This window comes from Haliotis asinina, chromosome 1, assembly GCF_037392515.1.
Source record: "Haliotis asinina isolate JCU_RB_2024 chromosome 1, JCU_Hal_asi_v2, whole genome shotgun sequence".
Lineage (NCBI taxonomy): Eukaryota > Metazoa > Mollusca > Gastropoda > Lepetellida > Haliotidae > Haliotis > Haliotis asinina.
Genome location: NC_090280.1, coordinates 39,975,760 through 39,993,142, shown reverse-complemented (window position 1 = coordinate 39,993,142; position 17,383 = coordinate 39,975,760). Strand labels below are relative to the sequence as shown.

At 38.7% G+C, this 17,383-nt stretch overlaps 1 protein-coding gene across 4 annotated transcripts in view; it reads right to left on the bottom strand.

Annotated features, from left to right (window-relative positions):
* The window catches only part of LOC137291251 (pleckstrin homology-like domain family B member 3), a 150,163-nt gene that overhangs the window by 106,634 nt on the left and 26,146 nt on the right, over positions 1-17,383 (bottom strand). For 3 of the 4 annotated variants that reach the window (XM_067822555.1, XM_067822576.1, XM_067822569.1), the window contains exons 2-4: positions 4,678-4,848; positions 2,452-2,569; positions 1,806-1,988 (exon numbers count right to left, since the gene is read on the bottom strand). In XM_067822555.1, the coding sequence (XP_067678656.1) occupies positions 1,806-1,988; positions 2,452-2,569; positions 4,678-4,773 (397 nt within the window). In that variant the 5' untranslated portion in view covers positions 4,774-4,848. Of the gene's footprint in view, positions 1-1,805; positions 1,989-2,451; positions 2,570-4,677; positions 4,849-6,328; positions 6,395-17,383 lie in introns of those variants that run through there. The other variant, XM_067822562.1, reaches the window with a different exon arrangement.

Genomic DNA, 17,383 nt, shown 5'->3' with positions numbered 1-17,383 from the left:
GAGAATAGAGTATAAAGTCCTCACTCTCACTTTCAAATGCCTCCATGACAAAGCTCCAAACTATCTGAAAGATCTCCTCAGTGAATATGTCCCTCTGCGGCTTTTAAGATCAAGTTCGAACTGTCAGCTGAATGTTCCCAAGGTCAGACTAAAGTCATATGGACATAGACAGTTCTCTTACACAGCTCCCCTTCTCTGGAACTCACTGCCTCTTCACATACGACAAGCCTCCTCCCTGGAATCTTTCCAGTCTCAGCTGAAAACCATCCTTCTAAAACAAGCTTATGAACTTTAACCCTTTCTTCAGATCACTCTGTCTTCTAGCGCCCAGAGAAATTGCCTTGCAGTTTGATTTGTGCGCTATACAAGAACACTTATTATTATTATTATTAAAGATACCAGGGTGTCATGATGACTCCTCAATTCTTCTACCTAGGGCAAACACTGAATCGGATGTGCAAACATACTGTAGTTACTGTTGCCCAGTAAGACTCTCACACTTATCAGTGTTACCACACAGCTACATCAAGTTACCCAACTGACTTACTCTCAAAGCACAAGTCTCATTCTGAACATTAAGATCAGCAAATCTTGATCTTCTTTACATCTGAATCACCATCTGAAGTCATTTGGCTTATACTTCTCTGTGGATCTCTCTTCCCCTTGCCCCAGACAATGTCCAATCTCACTGCGAATATACCATCACTGCTAGATTTCCTTTTTCCTATTTGTTGCAAATACTGTGTATATACTTATTAAAGCACTTAAGACAGACACCTATAGTCTGTTTGCAGTGAAACCTACCGATGAATTTCACTTTACATGAATCTGTAAAATCAATAAAGTGACATTAAGATTGCAAATCCTCGTAATTTTACTTTGCCAACCAAACATTTATATCTCAGAATTTTATTCACCTTTGGATAAAGTTGTTTAAGAAACATAGTTTCAAATTGCTATTATTGGTTTGTTTCACAAGGGGGTATGCACATTACATGAAACACCGAAAACAAGTCAGATTAGTCTAAGTTAAAGCTCTTCATGTTCCGCACGTGCCTTTGTGTCACTGTTTCAAATACCATGCTTATCCCCTGGTAATACACACCAATAATGGCGATTTGAAAATATGATAATTTGTTAAAGAAATTTTGTCCTAAGGTGAATAATTTTGAGATTTAAATGTTGGTTTGAATCCAGTGTTTGAAAAGCCACTGGCCCACTAGCCCAATGCTAGTAAATATCCAGTCTTGCTAGTCAACCTCTACTGTCATTGGTCCAAATTTTTGGGGGGTCATTTTGTAAATATATCACTGTCTCCAACTAATTAAGTTACAATACTCTTTCAGACCATGCAAGATTATGGCCTTATAAAATATGTTCAGCATATTAGCACCTTAATTATGAAACCCATGTCTACATTCACATTTTGGGCTGGTGGATTACATTATGGGCTATTGACTTTCAGGCATCGCTTGCCCGACTGATTCCCATCCAGATTTCAAAACCAACTAACCACCAGCACATAGTCAGCCATCTAACCCACTCAGCCACCACAGCTTCCACAAAATTGGAAATCTGACAACTGGTAGACTAGTCCACTGACTAGATGTGCAGCCCTCTGATAAGTATGGATTGCCTTATATCCTCAGGCCTTCATCAGGTCCAGATTTTCAAGATGTATGGGTTTGTATGTATCTCGGTAAGTTACCATGGTCCAATCTTGTGAGGCAGTAAATATGGCTTTAAACCGTTTTTTAGCAACGTTTTCCAGCAATATGTTTTGTCACATGGATTCAGTGACTCACCTTGAGCTAGTCTTGTTGTTTTTCCAACAGGTTCTCCATCAACAGAGCACTGCCTAGCAAGTGGTGTCAACGTTATGACGCCATTATGGTTGTCAAGGTAACAGTGTTCCGCCTCTACCCCAGTACCCTCTATCACAATGTCCTGTGGAATGTCTGCAAATATTGTTCCGATTTTGGTCCGCCCTTAAAAAAAAAAAAAAGACAAACGAAAATAAGCAGTCTGCAAAAAATACCCTTTCAAATTTAAATATTGGACTAAAAATGATTTGAAGCACATGGAGTTACCCAGTCAGTGTTGAAAACCCAGTAAAACTGAAAACCAGTGGTTAAAATACAATACAGTTGGATTACAGTACAATAAAGTCACAATTTTGCCACATAAAATAAGAATATAACAAGTCTCTTTTGAGTCCCAAACAAATTTGTCCTTATCTTCATCCAAAAATATTAATTTAATTTTTTTAAACACATTACTAATTAGAAAGTGGTTTCAAAAATTACACAAAACAGTCAGTCAACAGGCATGATCACACATTTGGGCAATTTGGGCATTCCACATGCTACATGTTCCTAATGGGTTCATTATCAAATTTGTCAAATACTGTATTAGGTTCTTGGATTTATCACCTGAAGCAAGGACACATACCTTCAAGCACAGGGTGTATAGTGACCGCAGTGGACAATCGCCCACTTCCCACACTGACCAGATGCGGCTCTTCAGCGTGAACCTTGACAGCATTGTGGCTCTCGGTCACAGCAACATCCTGTGGACAAAACCTATATCTACAGACAGTAGCTCACCTTCAGTCTCAAGGGAAATAGTACCTGAGTTCATACGCAATAGAGATAGTACTTGTGTTAAAATCTCATTCATTTCATGGGAATAGTAACTGTGTTAGTATCTCATCAGTTTCAAGCAAAATAGTACCTGTGTTAATTAGTATCTCATTAGTTGAGGGAAATAGTACCTATATTAATATCTTATCAGTTTCAAGCTAAGTAATACCTGTGTTAATATCTCAGTTTCAAGGGAAATAGTACCTGTGCTGATTCCTCTTCATTTTCAAGGTATGTAGTTGTAGGGATATGATTCTTAGATCAATCCATCTTTCATGTCATATTACTGGGCATGTTTTAAAGTAATCACTAGTGAATCTGGGAGAAAATGTGTGTGCAGATGATTGCAAATAAAGCTTAGTTTTAGAAAGAAAAAAAAGCCCCAAAACAGTTATTTTAATTGCTGCAATAAAACAATGTCAAACAGAACCTGACTTAAATACTTTAGCTGCTGGGCTATCCCACCACCCCTATAGTCAGAGAACAGGCGTTAGTCTATGAAAGTCTACAGTGAAGCAAGTCTAGATTTCAGCAGTAACATTCACTAGCATGTAATTATCAGTTATCTCTAACTGCCTGTACTGTTTACTATCAGCACATGGCAAGCCTTCCCAACAATCTTAAGTCTCCAGACAGATGCCATACCTGCTCACACTGAGCCTAGACTAACGTTAATTCTCTGAATATATATTGTTATGATAGAAACAAACAAACAAACCCATTTAAAGCAAAAAGGAGGCCCAGGGAGACCACAGGAAATCTAGACCAGCTTCAGTTAAGGCTTTGCACTGCAGAGAGGGCGAGGCAGTAGGGGACATAATGTGGTTCAGGTAGGTTGAGACAGACTACCAATGAGCCATGACCTCCTACTCAGTGAGCAAAATAGCTTCCCAACTTTGCCAGCCAATTGGGCTAGCTATGCCTGAAAGTTACAAGACCACAAAATAATCACTAGCCCTACACTTGAATGCAGACACAGGTTTCATAAAAAAAACTGCAAATATGTGGAACATGTTTATCAGGGTCATAATCTGGCATGATGTAAAAGTGGAAAGAGTGATATGTTTACAAAACAACCCCTTGAAAATTCACCAGCCAGTTGGGCAGGTGACTGTGGAGATTTACTGTTCTCAACAGATTTTTACTAGCCACAGGTTAGTGGGCCAGTGACTATTTTGCACACTGCTCTTAATCAGACAAGAAAATTTTACGATCAGGATCTTAGTCTGTCTCACAGTCCCCTGAACCAGTTCATTTTCCCTACTGCCCCGGTCCCTTCTGTGATGTAGAACTCCTAAATGAAGCAAGGCGTATTTCCCCAGGTTTCCCAACTCACCGGGACACCTTTTCAATTTAAATCTGTTTATTTTCACATATATTCGAGGACTAAGCATTAGTCTAACAGAATGTCTGTATTTAATTCTGGTGATTCATATTAACTCTGGTAAAGATAGGGGCAGTGTCATAGAAGTTAACATTGGTGGTAATGACTTGTAACATAGTGTTTGGGAAGAAGCAATGGTAGTGATAAACATTTCTGTCAAATACACTTCCACTGGCATGGTAGTGATGGGAGATAAGAATATTTATCTGTGAAGTTAAATTCCAAGCAATTATAGGTGTGCAGGTTTGCTCAGTCTCCGAATATATCTCTTATATTATTAAGATAATTTGATAATATTTTCCTTTCTTTGCTGTATGTTCCATTCGGGGAATGTACATTTCTGGCTAACATCTTATCACTTTCAAGGGCAGTGATAGCTGTGCTAATATCGTAACACTAGTGACAATATGCTATTACTTTTCAGGACAGTATTACCTGTGCTAGTATCTTATTTGTTCAATGCACATATCACCTGTGTCATATTAGTAGTTTAAAGGAAAATACAACCTGTGCATATCTCAGTTGTTCAAGGCAAGTGTCTCCTGTACTTATGTTATCAGCTGAAAGGAGATTGTTACTTGTGCTAATATGTTATTTGTTCAAGGCAAGTATCACCTGTACTAAAGTTACAAGTTTTAAGGATAATATTACCTGTGCTAAAATCTTATTTGTTTTCAGGGATGTATTACAGTTGATATGATTATGGTTTGCGTTGACGTCATTGTGAAGTTTGACGTTGTTGGACATGTTGGCGCCGACTGAGACAGGAATGTTGACTTCATTGACTACATTGTTGTTGGTGGCAGCGCAGCTTCACACTACCTGAAACAGCAAGTGAGTGAGAGAGAGTGAGCAAGTCAGTGAGAGTGAGAGAGAGTGAGCAAGTGAGTAAAAGTGAGAGAGTGAGTACAGTAAATGGTATATCATCTGTATCACAGCATGTCAGCATAAGGACGTAGGCTTGCATTATTGGTTTCCTAGCACCAAACTAATGCTAGGCGTGATATAGTAGTGGCCATTCACTCAGCTGAAGTATAATAATGAAAAGGAGACTGGACCTAGACTTAAGACCTGCGAATGTCACACAGGGAAACATTTGCCATCTTTCAGTATTTAATTTTCTCTTGAATCATGAGAATCATGGGAATGATGCGAATTCAACCACCAACTACACTTGTTCCACTACACTGTGGTGAGTGGATGTTTGAAATGAAGAACCTGTGAAGATACGAGTTAGAACAGATGTTCAGTAACCCATGTTTGTCGTATGAGGCGACCAATGAGACTGGGTGGTCAGACTTATTTATTTGGTGGACATGTCAAGATATCCCAGTTGTGTAGATCTTTGCTCATGCTGTTTATCACTGGACTGTCTGGTCAAGTGTCAATCATTTGCACACTGCCACCCTGTAGCTGGACTATAGCTGAGTGGAGCGTAAAAGTAAATTTACTTATTAATAATTGCTTCAGAGCAATGAAGGCATATGTCTTGAAAATTAATTAAGAGTGTATATCATTATAAAGGTATGTAACAAAATTGATGAATAACTTGAATAGACTGTTGAATGTAATAAATTATAAGGTATTTTTCCCTTCAATCAATTATTAAGACTTATTTAACTGGTTCTGGTCATTTCACAATTGATACATCATCACCATCATCATCATCATCATCATCATCATCATCATCATCATCAAGTATAGTATCATATATAGATAATTGCCATTCACATCATCTCTGTTCATATTATCCATATCATCGTCATTCATACTGTCCACAAAAACATCATCATCACAACTTTGTGAGGCATGTCAATGTGATACAAAGTATGTAAATCAAACTGTCTGAAAAACCAAAATCACACAAAGTCACCGGCACATCCTGTGAACACCAAGGGAAGTCACTCTGACAGGCTACATGTGACATATCAGCAGCCCACAGAAGCAATTCCAATGATTCACCCCAGTTAAAACAAGAAATAATTAGTAGTGACTGTGGTGATATACGGCAGCAAGTGATTCATGCTGAGGAATGCTGACAACACCAAGTCCTGAAAGCAGTCCACAGCCTCTGCCACTATATACACAAGGCCCCACTGACTATATACAAGGTGATCACTTGACTCACATCACACGTAGGAACACCATCTACAACAGGCATTCCAGACCCTTACACAAACCTATCATTACTTCCTGTATTCAACTTGTCATTCGCAAGTATAAGACTCTCCTACTTCCATAACTTCCCCATGTTAAATGTCACAATACAAATTAATTCCCTGAAAACAGACAAATTTCTCACCCCATCCAGGCAAAACACAAGCAGGCTGAAGCTGGACAAATATTGTCGCTCACAAGACAACTTACTGCAAACATCAGCAGTAAAGTCAACATTTTATCGTAGCTTGTCCACGAAAAGTAACTCTTCGCTTTCAAGAGATACACAAAGATGCTACAGTCCAACCACCAATATTCACATACAAAATCATGTTTAGATCCCTTGCAGCCATGACCATGAATATGCGTAAGGAAGTTGAGCTTCTGTTTGGACACTGTTATTAGGTAATACAGGTGAACAACAATAATAATACATGATCAGGGCTCCAAATTGTTTTAAGTAGCCCTAAACATGAATGTACCATCTTAAGTTGGTTGTGCTGTAGAATGGCTTTGAAGAAGACATTTCTCTTGCAGTTATTTGTGAGTAAAATCAAGATTACTTGCAACCTGAGCAGCGAACAGATAACAAACCGGTATCCAGGGCCAATTCGTCAGTTTTACTTATACCAGCATACTGAAATCTGAATCCTTATACATTTACATGATGAGGGCCACACTGTCTGTATTACATGCCCAAACCATGCAATCTTTGTTAAAATGATCATGAAATTTGAATCCTCATGAATACACATGGTGAGGGCCAGATTGATCTGTGTTGATGCCCTGAATGAACATGTATATCCATCTGAGCTACTGTTTTCATTTCCATAATTGTTCTATCTGAGATGAGTTACATTGTAGTCAGGTTGATATCTGTAACACACAGAGATAATGGATGTGACTCAGATGTAAACATTACTAGAATCTGTGTGCATGCAAGTATGCAAAACACCACATATTTTTGACTGGCATATGACATGGGTCTGTATGATTACCCCAAAACACACCAATAAACAAAACAATTATAAATGGAGAATCTCACCTAAGTTGACACTTCAGTGAGATTCTCTATTTATCATAAAAAATCACTCTTCATTAATTTTTAAAGAAAAATGTACATCTCTGAACACAGCACTGCCATTAGATTTGCAGTGCAACAATGTCTTAGCATTGTGACGTCATTAGCTTTATGACACCATAGCATTGTGAGCAATTTAACTGATAACATCAGGGCATCATACAAAATCTACAGAGAAAACAAATTCTCTAAGGAGATACTGATTGTTCTCACACAAGCAATATCTGCAATGGAACACAGTTTTGGATGAAAAGTTTATGAACAGTGCATGTCAGTATCTCAGTATCATGATACGCATTGTCTCATCACTCATTATCTTCCACATCCAAGTACTCATATTCAAAGGATTACACAAACGACTCATATGACACTACATTTGCAACATATGACACAACATCTGCTTAAAAGTCAATACTTGTCACAACAGTCTGCCTTCAGCAACACTGACTGATATTGTCAAACTCAACAACATTTTAACTACTCAGCTCTTAATAACAGACACTGCAACAAAGGCTCCGTTTGAACCGTGAGTCGGGTTGACGCCCTTTTGAAAAGTATTCCACTGAAGTAAGTCCATTTTTTCACTACTTGGCTTACAGATTCATTGCCTACCTGTTAAAAACACACAGACAATGAAAGTTGGTTTTTCTTAAACTTAAAAAATAACAAACTTTACCTTTCAAATATTCCCTGAAACTATTTTTCATTTAACAACAGAAACTCACACAATTCATCAGAACTCCTAACACCATGATATACTCAAGTGTAGCAAATAACATCTTCATATTCCTTGTTTTGACACATCTTCATATCCTAATTCAGTTCACTGTCATGATGTTGATCACTGTAATGAAAGGTCCAGACTCAGTTACTTACAGATTGCCACCATATAGCTGGAACATTGCTGACTGCAGCATTAAACAACAAACACACAAACAGCATTTGTCACCCCAACAATCTTTTACATACATCTCAGTATGCATGACCATACAAAATTATCTTCAAAGACATGCACACCTTGGGAAATCCACCTATACACACCTTCTGACGTAAAAATAATTTCAAAACAGTTTGAGCTAAGAATGAAATACAATATTCTTCAATGATCGTTTGTACTTCAGCACAAAGGAGGATTATAGTACCAGGACTTCAGACTCCTATTTTCATATCTTAATTCCAACATAAAGGTACATACAAGGGGGATGTTTGACAACTGAATGAAGAATGACATCTTGGTTATTACAAACTTAATCCATCCCAAAGTCCATATCTTGAGCACACAATGTCACCTCCTGACTGGCCTCTGATCTAATAATTGTCCCTGAGAATATGACAGGGCTTGTATCAAAACCTTCAGTGTATTAAACTAGCTAAGAGGATCGAAATTTAAACAGATTTTAAGACAGTTGAGACATTTTGTGGATCAGACTGCTGGTTCAAACAAACTTCATGTTCTCCAAGAACCTACATGCACCAGGTCCAACCTACGACAAAAACCTAATTTCACGACACAAAGTCTAGATGAATTGTTTTTATTTCAATGAGTAACAAAGAAATATGTTCCAGAATTATTAACATGTTTCATTCAGAAGTTTACCCACTCAAAAAATTGCTTGCACCAATTGCAAGTTATGAAGACCAGTAAATAGGTAAAAGTGAGTGAGTGAGTTTAGTTTCATGCCGCACTCAGCAATATTCCAGCTATATGATGGCAGCCTGTAAATAATCGAGTCTGGACCAGACAGACAATCCGGTGATCAAGAGCTTGAACATATATCTGCGCGATTGGGAACCGATAACACGTGATAACCAAGTCAGTGAGCCCAACCACCCAGTCCCGTTAGTGGCCTCTTACAACAATATGAGTCGCCTTTCACAGCATGCATGGGTTGCTGAAGACCTATTCTACCCCCGGCCTTTACGGGTCAAATAGGTAATAACTTCGGAATATTGCATTGCAACAGTGCCAGTTACAACGCAGTAAATTGAGCACAGAAGAAGAGTGTTTAGCAGTCTTGACTAACAACATTCTTTCAAGACACTCTTGACTATTTGTGAGTTATTTCAATTGCAAGCAATATCATGGTGGGGACACCAGAAGTGTGCCTCACTCACTGTACCCTGGGGATTGGAACCTGCAAGTGAAGCTAAGTGATTCTGTGTGATAGTGATTTGATGCCTAACTTGGAGTGTCTTTCTGAAACAAGAGTATAACAACCTGTACTTTACCATGTTTACTGAATAAATGAGTCAGTGAGTGACTGAGCTCTCTAGGAATATTCTGGCAATATCATGGTGTTGGACACCAGGAATGGGTTTCACATACTGTACCCATGTGAGGAATTGAACCAGTGTCTTGACCATGACAAGTGAACATTTTAACCACTGGGCTATCCCATCACCCATTACTTTACTGAGAATGTGTAATCATAAATTATACTTATGGTACACAAGGGCTTCATATAATGCCCGTATCGGCGTATGTATGTATAAAGTATATGAACAAATGGTAGGAAATAATTTAGACGACGTAGTAGATATGCATCACAGTAATGGTGTACAGTTTTAGAATAATTTGCCAACATATTTATCTGATAAAGTACTGTTTTATTGTTAACTGATCTGTTTACACAAGAGCAACAATCTTGTGGTGCACATGAGTGAGTGAGTGAGTGAGTGAGTGAGTGAGTTCATATTTAACCTCACACCAGCAATATCTCAGTCATCCCAGGACGTAAGATACCCGATATTCCACACAAATTCCATAAAAAAAACATAATCTAGTTACGAACTCCAATACAGAAACAATAAGTACACCTGAAGTTGATAAAACTACAGGAGCTCTGCTACATACAAACTGCTACATACAAATTTCAACTGAGATGCACAAAGCATTGAACAATAATGTCCATGAGGTACACAGTCATGCAGTCATGAGGCGGTCAAAGCCAAACCACAAACAACTCTCACGTAATAATCCATGTTTAGCCTCTGATAATGCTCTGAATGCTGGCCAAAGTGTGGATGGGATATTTCTGTGATCTGCCAGTGTGGTATACACAACTCCCTCTCACGACATGACAACCGGCTTGGGGACCATTGTTGAACAGGTTCTGAACCAATGTGTTCCATGACTGGCCAGTTGGTCATTAGGAAAGAAAAGCGACCCACACAAGGTGGGTGAACAGAAAATATGGAGCATGTAATCACTGAATTTTGCCCTCCATGATCAGTGAACAAAAAATATGGACAACATAATGACTGATCTTTGGGTTCCCTGAACAAAAAATACAGACTATATAATCACAGATCTTTGCACTTTGTTATCAGTGAACAGAAAATACGGACTACGTGAACAGAAAATACTGACTGAGTAATCACTTATCATTGTGCTCAGTGGCCCAGTTTTGTTAAACTCGAACAAGAGGTTGTTCTTATCTGTGTCTGGGTGTGCTGACCCAGAACTTAATGAACACAAGAACAAATTTTGAAAGGAATAACTCTAACTTCATGTCAAGCCTCTTGAATACTAGTTTCAGTCACTAACACAATATCAAAGCACTGAGCCTGTGATTATTACAAGTGTGATGATAAGGTAATTGTTTATGATGATTATCGATTATTGTTTGAAAATAAATCAACAATACAGTGATTAACAGCATGAGCATCGACCTGCACAATTGGGAACCGATGACATGTCTCAACCAAGTCAGTGAGCTTGACCACCTGATCCCGTTAGTCGCTTCTTACAACAAGCACAGTAGTTTTTTAATGTTTTTGATGTAATCACCAAATTCAAGGGGGTTTCCAAAACGTTTTATCAACTTAACACTTCCATAACTAATACTGTGATGCAATGAAATGCACACATGCAAGAGAGATACTGGATTTGTAATTAAACAAAATTTTACAATGTGCCTAGCTTTATGCTGTTGAGTGCTTGCAAATATTTGTCCAATTCAACCGTTAGTTTCCTAGTCAAGTTTCCAATCAAGTCTCATAGACCAAAACACCAAAATTCCGATTAATTGAATATATGCTTTTTACAATCAATAATCATGCTCAATCGTTCTCTTGATCAATTATCAAATATTTTCAATCATCTGAACACTATATAAAAAACCCAATGATTGACATCATGAGCAAACCTGAACACACATTGATGACTGGATCAGTGTGCGTCAGTACAATGTAGCACTGGGTAATTTTTTGACACAGGATCTCGCAAACTAGTGATTGATATTGTAAACAACAATCAATGCTGCAAGAACACTGAGATACCAACAAACCAGTAATTGAGTTGGCAAGGATACATCCAGTTGCCATTGCCTACCAGAAAAGGGTTTGGGAATGAATTTAAAACAATAATAATATGAAATACAATCTGTCCTTGGAAAGAAATCTATGGCACAAATGAATCATGTATACACCACATAAGGAGACATAAATATATTTTAGCACAGTTCATTTAAGATCATCAGCATTAAAGTAAATATAGAAAAAAATCCTGTTTCAACATGTCCACATGGCCTAGCATTTAAGTAAGAAAATGATGTATGCTCCAGAGAGATATGCTCCAGACAAAGTTTCGGTACAGACGGTTGGAATGAACTCCATATAGCCCTGTTACATCATAGTGTGGTATAATTAAGGTGAGCTAATATTTCATGCATGTATCAATTAAGGTGAGCTAAATATATCATGCATGCAACAGATAACATGAGCTAAATATATGATGTACGCAGAAGGTAATGTGGGCTAAATATATGATGGATGCATCAATTAAGGTGAGCTAAACTTGTCACACATGCAACAGGTAACATGAACTAAATATATGACGCATGCATGTGAGTAAAATATATTATGCATGCAACAAAAAAATAGAGTTAAATATATGATGCATGCACCCTTAAACACAAATAGCACCTGCATTAGGTAAGGTGAGCTAAACATAACTGAAAAATACAATAGTAAAGATGAGCTGATCATAGGATGGATCAATCATGCGTCAACCTGGCATTTGTGATCACAACCCTAAAAGTAAACCTGACCCTGCCAACTGTGAATAAATTGCAGAAGAAGCCTACACTAGACGCTGACCAGATTCTCAGTTTACCAACAAGCCATTAACATGACAGAGAGGCTTACCTATGTGTATACAATCCCATAATCCTCTGATAGTTGTAGCAGTTAGCGCAGATTAGCAACATGTTAAAGTTGATCTGTTTATTATCAACAGTAATTATCAAGGCAGCTTCCCAGCTATAGGGTTACACTGTCTGAACTCTCCACCAACATGTCATGGTTATCTGGCCCTCACTGAAGTAAGTGGACTAATCACGCACCAGATAAGGGTGGAATGAGATGGCAGTGACCCAACTGTTGAACAATGGGCTGCATTAAACATGGAGAAGTCTGCTGGTCCCTTGTGCAGCACCAAAGCACATATTCCTTCCTGTTTTTAGAATAAGACCAGGGACGGGAATTCCCGCATCCTATACATATAAAAATTGACTATGGACACAATGAAATTGATTAGCCCATCCACATGGATGCAGAAAATGTTCAAACACTTTCTGTAAAAATTTGGATCAAGTAACAATAAGTTATCACTGAGTCGGTACGGGTGAGTATTGCAGAAAATGTTCACATTGCTCTATCTTGCCATGCAAAAGCATATACTGAGTACTGCAATTTCCACTGCAATTTATTGCAAGAGGCTTTGTAAGCAAACAACTACTTACAATTGAGTCAATGCTACATTTATAAAGCACAAACACAACAAAATCACTATGCTTGATTAAGGTTTAATAGAAACTTTTAATAATGACTCTTATCAATAGTTCCAATGGACTTCCATTTTCCATCAACTTTTTCAACACCAAATCCTGTCATATTCAAGCAATATTCCCACAATATGGCAGAGGCCTATATATAATCAAGTACTGACCAGACTGTCTGGTGGCAGAGGCCTATATATAATCAAGTACTGACCAGACTGTCTGGTGGCAGAGGCCTATATATAATCAAGTACTGACCAGACTGTCTGGTGGCAGAGGCCTATATATAATCAAGTACTGACCAGACTGTCTAGTGGCAGAGGCCTATATATAATCAAGTACTGACCAGACTGTCTGGTGGCAGAGGCCTATATATAATCAAGTACTGACCAGACTGTTTGGTGATAAACAGCATGAGCATAGAGTCATGTTGGGTCTAAAATTGAAAAATATGTCTAATTTACATTCAGAGGCCACATGGCAAAAGATATCAAAGAGAACATCAATCTCATATCCTCACAAAACAATCCCAAACGTTTGGTCATAATATTCCGAACTGCTAAACAACTAAAGAGAAAGATTTGAACCCAGGCGCACACCAAGGCTGGACAGACTGTTGAGGGGAATCTCCTCATTCTGAGGAACTGTGTGTGACAGGTACCTGTGGGTAATAGATCTGCCCAGATGTTATCTCCAAGTGGAGCTTTCATTTCCTGAAGTTAACTACCTGCAACTGGCCACACAGTAACTGTGCACACTTGGAACCCATCCATCAACTCCTGGTAACAGCCCCTTCTGTACTCATCAAGATGGTGAAGGGGCTATAACCTATATACTGTCCCGGCAATATATTTCACCTCAGTGAACAGACAATTGTTTTCTAAAAAGTGTCCTTCATCGCAAAATAAATGATGTACATGCATACCACTGTCTTATGCTGATAAATCTGCAATCTACTGAAATCATTTGTCTCCAGACGCATTTGATTTTCCATACAATATATTCAACTGAGAATCACTTCTGCCTTGTCCATCAAAACGACATGAAAAATATAAAGATGTTGAAAAGATAATGGACAAAATGCACTTTCATTGAGATGAGTGAATTTTCTTATATATTCAATGATTCTTTATCTTCCTCTGTTGGAAGCATATCGTGTTTCATCAAAAAAGGTAAGCAACTGCCTATATATAGCTCACTTTTTGCATTTATTATCTATGAAATAGATACTGAAACAGAACCACAAATAATCACACTGTACTCAAAATAAACACACAATTTCATATAAGAAAGAGTCACTACGCTGAGTGGTATACTGGAATAGTATCGAATAAAATTTATGTGAGTGAGTGAGTTAAGTTTTATGCCGCACTCAGCAATATTCCAGCTATGGAGTGGCAGTCTGTAAATAATCAAGTCTGGGCCAGACAATCCAGTGACCAACAGCATAAGCATCAATCTGCACAGTTGGGAACCAATGACATGTGTCAACTAAATCAGTGAACCTGACCACCCGATCCTGTTAGTCGCCCCTTACGACAAGCATAGTCGCCTTTTATGGCAAGGATGGTTTGCTGAAGGACTATTCTACCTGGACCTTCATGGGTCAAGTGTAAGTGAAGGATCATAGTAGAAGTCATAGCAGCAGCAACAGCAGCAGCAACCGCAGCAGCAGAAGCAGCAGAAGCAGCAGCAGCAGCAGCAGCAGCAGCAGCAGAAGCAGTGCTGGTGGTATGAGTCATGACTTCATTCAATAACCATTCTTTACACTTTTCCAAAGAATCAGTAATCAAACCTTGGTGAACAATACCAGACCACAACTAAACCATTGTCTCTTAAAGCAGCAATAAACAAATTACCTCAGTCACTGGGACTGCACACGAGTCGGTCAGAAAGCATCCAAACATTTCTTCTCACTTTCTCCATAATGCCTGACTGAGAGGACAGAAAACTCTGCAGCCATTGCACCATTGCACAAGTAATTGGAAGAAAGATAAGGCCTTCTGGATGTGTGTGGGTCAGGAGTAGGTGAGAGTCTTTATCAGCAGTTGGTTGGCCTAGTAACAGCAGTGCACTCAACACAACCATCTGGAGAGTCAGGAGACACACTAGGCAGTTGGTTGTTTGTTTGACAGCACTACACTCAACACAACCATCTGGAGAGTCAGGAGACACACTAGGCAGTTAGATGGTTGTATGACAGCACAACACTCAACACAACCATCTGGAGAGTCAGGAGACACACTAGGCAGTTAGATGGTTGTATGACAGCACTACACTCAACACAACCATCTGGAGAGTCAGGAGACACACTAGGCAGTTGGTTGTATCAAAGTACTACACTCAACACAACCATCTGGAGAGTCAGGAGACACACTCAGCAGCAATTTTTTAAATGCTAGACTCAACAAAATTATCACTTATGACAGCAGTCTGTAAATAATCAAGTCTAGACATGACAGTCCAGTGATCAACGTCACGAGCATTGATCTACGCAATGGGAAATGATATGTGCATCATGTCACTCATGGATGTCATGGATGTCTCAAATTGTTTATTCGGGCGTCAGCATTTGAACAGTTAGAATTTTTTCTCCCAAAGCTTGTCTGCCTCATTCGACTACTAACAGCAAGTAAGACGAGAATGGACTGGGACATGATGATATGCAAGCAACCATTCACCAAGTCAGCCACCTGGCGTATCTAGCAGCCTGTTATCATGGTTATACCATCCATGCAAAGGTTGCTGGGGACTCATTTTCTGACTCCACACAGGTACAGGACCAAGAATGAAGAGGATAATTACTTGTCTTGGTACATGGCAATAATATCTGGGTCTCTAAGCACCCATGAATTCAAATTCTTTCACTAATTTACTGAATTCCACACACCAGTAATTTCACATAGTGCAACATTCAAAGCAGTCATCCTCAAAAACCAATTAAGAGGATGTACCATTAAACATTTCAGGATTGTCCACAGGAAATACATCAGACAAAACAGTTCTTCTTACCATAATTCAATGCTGTAATGATTACAAAGTTTACATAATGCCCCTGTTAATAAAACAAATCCCCTATATGGCAAATTAACATTCCCTATCATGCTTGATGATAGCACTATCAAAGGTCATGTGTATGTGACTCACCTTCAATTGTCTGTGATTTTGAGGGGCATGTGCCGATCCCTATATCTTCAACCTCCCCCCACCCTCTCAGTGGTCGACAATGGAACCTATCATCGTCATAATGGACAAACTGCTTTAGGACGAGTCCAAATATCAGATGACTGACTAAAGGTCATAACAATCTCCAACCATTAATAATAAACATTGATTTGACAAGTCACCATGTCATTTAACACTGAAGGCTTAATTTGGGCCAAATGGGCCATTTTCAGTTGACCCAAAATTAAGGTCACCGTGTCACTGTTTAACCTCACTTTGCAGGTCATATCATCTTGAACACAGTGATGGGAAAAGTTGCACTCGGTATCCAGCTTTAAAGTTTTGTTTGTGTGCAACATACATCATAAGTTTAACTTCACAATTTGGTTGCTATGTTGTTTAATGCCACACTCCGAAATATTCCAGCTTTATGACCGCAGCATGTACATGAATTAGTATAGACTAGACAATCCAGTGATCAACGCATGAGTATCTATCCACACAACTGCGATACGATGACGTGTGTCAACCAAGTCAGCAAGCCTGATCTAGTGACTACCCAATCCAATTAGTCGCCTCTTACAAGGAACATGTGTTAGTGAAGATCATTTCTAATCTGGATCTTCGTGTGTCTTAACTTTGTAAGGGCACAATACAAAACACTTTGAGAGACAAACTTTTGGGATTGACACATTTGCACCCAGTGTTTGTTTGATATAAGGTTTCTTTGGCATGTTCGTTTCAAAGGCTAGACTCAGCAAAATTATCACTTCTGACAGCTATCTGTACATAACTGAGTCTGGACAAGACAGTCTAGTGATCAATAACCAGAGCATCGATCTGGGCATTGGAATACGATGATATGTGCATGAAGTCATCGAGCCTGAGCATGCAATGCTCATGTCAATCACTGGATTGTTTAGTCTAGGCTTATTTATGAACTGCCATCATATAGCTTGAACATCGCTGAATGTGACATTAAACAATGATCAAACATATCATTCAGGGCCTCCTTTCACAAAGCAACCTTTACTAAGGTTAACCTTAACTCCCATTCTTTAACACTGCACTAAGGTTAACCTTAACTCCCATTCTTTAACACTGCACTAAGGTTAACCTTAACTCCCATTCTTTAACACTGCACTAAGGTTAACCTTAACTCCCATTCTTTAAC